The sequence below is a fragment of the Populus trichocarpa genome, chromosome 1 (assembly GCF_000002775.5).
Source record: "Populus trichocarpa isolate Nisqually-1 chromosome 1, P.trichocarpa_v4.1, whole genome shotgun sequence".
Lineage (NCBI taxonomy): Eukaryota > Viridiplantae > Streptophyta > Magnoliopsida > Malpighiales > Salicaceae > Populus > Populus trichocarpa.
In genome coordinates, this window is record NC_037285.2 from 35140896 (window position 1) to 35145478 (window position 4583).

Here is a 4583-nt window from a genome sequence, read left to right on the forward strand (position 1 = left end):
TTTTTATTTCCCCTCTTAAATTTTAAAGATTCACTCATTTGTCACAGTGTGACATAAGTTAGGTAACTTGGCATAATATTGCAACTTGCAAATGATTTCTTAAATTAAACAAACCCCCGTAGCCTCTTATCTATTTTAAATAGGATATCGTAGGGTAGCATCTTATTTATCTTAAATAGGATATCCTATTGTGATTTTATTATTATTTAATATAATCAATCTTTTATCTAAAATCTCTATAATACCATTTTTAGATGTTTTAATAAAGTAGGTGGCAACCCCTATTTAGAATATGTAGTTTAGATAAATGTCTCATACAATGGCTGCAAATCAATGAATCTGCCTCCTTGAGAATAATAATTAAAGCAGAATCCAAACAAAATTCTTAAAACGAAAGCAGGACCCAAACAAAATAGTTTAAACGATTTTTAGTTAATTTTGGCCATGTCAGGAAAATTAAGTGCATGGGATCACACACACACACACACATATATATATAAGAGAGAAGAACAAATCAGTTTATCAAGAGGTGGGCAAATTATATAGAAGCAAATACGAAAAACAAGAAGTATGGCTGAGTTTTCGTCCATTGGATTAGCTCTCATTTTAGGACTAGTTTTGGCTTTATTTCTTTTACGCTTTTTCTCAAGACAAAATCATAAAAATTTACCTAATGGTAGCATGGGATTTCCCTTTGTAGGGGAAACTCTTTCCTTACTGAAGCCTCATTCATCAAACTCAATGGGAACCTTCCTGCAAGAACGTGTTTCCAGGTGATCATAAACCAATTTAAGTATTTGTGTGTGTATACACTTTCTTTATCGTTTCTCCAAAAAACGAAATTTATCTCCTTCTTCTTTTGTGTTGAAGCTATCTAATTCTTTCCCGGCTCTTATTATGTATGTATGCATGCAGATATGGGAAAGTTTTCAAATCACATCTATTTGGTTCTCCAGCCATAGTTTCTTGCGACCATGAGCTCAACATGTTTATCCTTCAAAATGAAGAGAGGTTATTCGAAGCCAGCTACCCCAAGGCCATGCACGATATTCTTGGAAAATTCTCATTACTTGTTATCTCCGGAGACCTCCATAGGAAGTTAAGAAATTTTGTTGTCACCTTCAACACAGTGTCCAAGTCATCCCCAAGATTCCTTAATTTTGCAGAAAATCTAGCAATCACAATGCTGGAGTCATGGAAAGGCTGTAAAGAAATCGACTTCCTTAAAGATATCAGAAAGGTATGTGGATATATGTAAACCTCTGTGTTCCGCTCAGCTTCTTTGAAAGAACATAGAGAGATAACATCGTTTTGTGATTTACAAGCGCAGTTTACACTTAGTCTCATGGTGAAGAGCGTTTTGAGTATTGAACCGGAAGAACCAAGAGCCTTGAAGATATTAGATGATTTTCGAACTTACATGAAAGGCTTTGTGTCTTTGCCATTAAACTTCCCTGGATCATCTTATTCCAAAGCTGTAAAGGTAAGCAGAGTGATGTTGATAGTTGAAATTACTGGATGCAGCGTGTCTATGTTTTGTCCATATATGTCTTAATACTAGCTAATAAGTTCAAATTCTTTGCTTTATCCCTCTATGTCACAATGTCTTCTTAGGCAAGAACAAGACTTGCTTCCACCATGAAAGGGATTATTAATGAAAGGGAAAAGGAGAAGGTGGGGCTTATTACAGGAGACTTCTTAGACGTGATTTTGTCAAAACGAGGGATTCTAACCGATGGACAGATTGTTAGCGTGGCGTTGGACATCTTGCTAGGTGGCTATGAGACAACCTCCATACTTATAGCCTTAATTGTTTACTTTCTTGGGCATGTACCGAAGGCTTTTCAGACCTTAAAGGTCTGTCTAACTCACTGCCTCTCTTTCTCATGATCAAGTACCATTTGCTAATTAAAGGTTTCTTGTCTTTTTTACCCCCTCTCGATGTTAATTTTAATTAATTATATATAGGAAGAACATGACGCAATTAGAAAAAGTAAACAGGCGGGGGAACCCTTGGACATGGAAGATTACAGGAAAATGGAGTTCACGAAAAATGTAAGATACATTAAACGTTGCTGACTACTGCTTCATTCAAGGTTTTGATCTAATACTTGTATGCACAAGGAAATTAATCTAAAAGCTTACAAATTATATACAGGTTATATATGAGTCTATGAGATGCGGGAATGTGGTAAAATTCTTACACCGTAAAGCTATTCAAGATGTCAAATACAAAGGTTTAATACAGTTTTGTCAGTTTGGTATTTTTTTTTATTATTATTATTTTGAAGTTCTTGTATTATCATTACCTCTTTTTTTGTCTGATATCTTGTGAACTTGGTTCTTGCTATTGCAGAATACTTCATTCCATCCGGTTGGAAGGTTATACCTGTGTTATCCGGCCCACATCTTGATCCATCCCTTCATGAAAGTCCTTTGAAATTCAATCCCTGGAGATGGAAAGTACGATACAGAGATAAGCCCTTTGAATTTTAATTAAAAACATATATAGAAAGAACTATACTATTCCTGAAAATAACATTACTCGAAAATATTAAAAGGAGGTATTAGTTTGTTTGCTTGCTTGCTTGCTTGGTGCAGATATGGAGAGATCCAAATGATTAAGCACGCATAATTAATCATATTCTTTTGTTTCCCTTGTACTGTGTTTCAATCCCTTTTTTCGCCTTCGGCAGAATCAAGAGACTAGGAAAACAGTGATGCCATTTGGTGGTGGACCACGGTTATGTCCAGGAGCCGAACTTGCCAAAGTGGAGATAGCATTTTTCCTTCATCATCTTGTCCTTAATTATAGGTAAGATTTCAGGACCTAGCCCCAGTTAGATGATGAGACGCAAAGATTATACATGTTAAATTGTTGGGTTAACCCAATAACGCAATGCATCCCACTTAGGAACCTTAATAATTGAGATTAATAATGCGCTATTTTATTTTAAGTAATTAAATCCAAGTTGGATCGCACCTTCTCTAAAACTTGTTGTGATTGCTAGAAATTATATATAAAAAGAAGCTTTGTGAAGCCATCTTTTTCATATGAGATTCAAGCAAAACTTTTATAAAAAGATGAGATTTAAGTAAACATAAATATTGATTGATGATTAATTGCCACCCATATGGAATTATCACTGTTGTTGTTGCTGCTGCTGAAGAATTTCTTGTGGAATTGCCTTATCTCAACAAGGAAATGCATGAAGGAGGCTGAAACCTGTCCTATATATATATATATATAAGTATGAATTATTCAAACCATGGCTTGTTTAATATGATCCGTAACTCCAATATTGTTGTGCCTTTTAACCAGGTGGAAAGTAAAAGAAGACGACTTCCCAGTTGCTTATCCTTATGTGGAATTCCGAAGAGGCTTGCTACTGGAGGTTGAACCAGCACAGGAAGAGTTTAGAAAATGAAGATTTAACTAGCTTCGGCTTACAAAGGTTACATGTACTTGAAGGAAGTCTTAATTAGAAGCTACTAGGCCAAATACATTTAACGTAAATTTTAGTCATTTACAAATAAAACAGGTAGAATTTGTAGTCGCGTTCGGAGGTGGCAAGGGAGTAACTAACGTAGATTTTATTTTCAGCAATTACAAGTATTAATGTGTATCGTATGGAAATACTGTTGTGTGAAATATGCAAGAAACCGGTGAGGATATCACACCAAAAGAGGGGCAATTTGAGGGGTTTGCCATCTTTTTTTTCAAAGTTTTCTTTCTTAAAATAAAAAATTGTTTGTTCTAATTTTTATTTTTATTTTTTAAATGAGATTGATAGCAAATTTTTAAATTTGCTACTGAGATAATAACCTATCAGTTACACCTTGGACATTAACTTCCTTGTAGCTAGAAAGAGTTTTGAAAGCAATATTCAAAACAGCCTCGCATGCCATATCCATAAAAGCATAGTCTTCTATCTTCTTCTTCTTCTTTTTTTTTTTGGTGAAATCGAGAATATATATAATAATAATAATAATAATAATAATAAAGCCTGAACAGAGAGAACAGAGCTTTAGCTATATATGTTGTAGTCTAGGCCTCAGTCTAACTACAAGGAAGAAAAATAAAGAACAAATAGCCTTACTAATGGAGCAACAATACAAAGAAAAAAAAACTAAACAAAATTAGAACTTAAGTGGACCAAGCCGAAATACATTTGTGATTCCTATACAGATTGACACCTGTATACCAGAATGAAGAATTCAGATTTTTGGTCCAACCTGCAGCAAAGTTGAAGAATTTTGAGAGAAGTCTTTCTCTTTTCTTAATATTACCAACAGTATGTTTGTACAATAAATAGGGAAGAGAAGATAACCTACTGACTCTCAAAACAAGAAATAAATACTAGATAGGAAAGTATCCTACACTAAACTAGAAAGCAATAATCTAGAGAATATGGATAGTTAATACTAGATTCTCTTTCCTAAACCATAAATACTAAGATTTTTCTAAGATCCTAACTGATTTTGAGACTGATTTCCACACTCCCCCTCAAGCTGGGTTGTATATGTTATACATGCCCAGCTTGTGACTCAATTTTTCAAAATTAGTTCTTGGTAGAGCTTTG

The 4583-nt window shown here is 34.3% G+C and overlaps 1 protein-coding gene across 2 annotated transcripts; it reads left to right on the plus strand.

Annotated features, from left to right (window-relative positions):
* The first annotated feature begins 348 nt into the window (after positions 1-348).
* LOC7467663 (cytochrome P450 724B1) lies at positions 349-3767 on the plus strand. Of its 2 annotated transcripts, XM_024582101.2 has the most exons (10): positions 351-568; positions 701-773; positions 916-1240; positions 1331-1483; positions 1615-1857; positions 1969-2055; positions 2159-2237; positions 2357-2463; positions 2697-2815; positions 3323-3767. In XM_024582101.2, the coding sequence occupies exons 2-10, from the start codon at positions 742-744 to the stop codon at positions 3426-3428; spliced, it is 1251 nt and encodes a 416-aa protein (XP_024437869.1). In that variant the 5' UTR covers positions 351-568; positions 701-741; the 3' UTR covers positions 3429-3767. The 2 variants fall into 2 exon arrangements, with proteins under 2 accessions (XP_002300067.2, XP_024437869.1); XM_002300031.4 differs by having other exon boundaries at positions 349-773.
* The last annotated feature ends 816 nt before the right edge of the window (positions 3768-4583 follow it).

Bases quoted from the DNA above. Each gene is read 5' to 3' on its own strand.
- LOC7467663 (XM_002300031.4), top strand. From the start codon at position 571: ATGGCTGAGTTTTCGTCCATTGGATTAGCTCTCATTTTAGGACTAGTT. The intron at 774-915 runs GTGATCATAAAC...GTATGCATGCAG, and splicing joins CTGCAAGAACGTGTTTCCAG to ATATGGGAAAGTTTTCAAAT. The intron at 2,464-2,696 runs GTACGATACAGA...CGCCTTCGGCAG, and splicing joins TCAATCCCTGGAGATGGAAA to AATCAAGAGACTAGGAAAAC.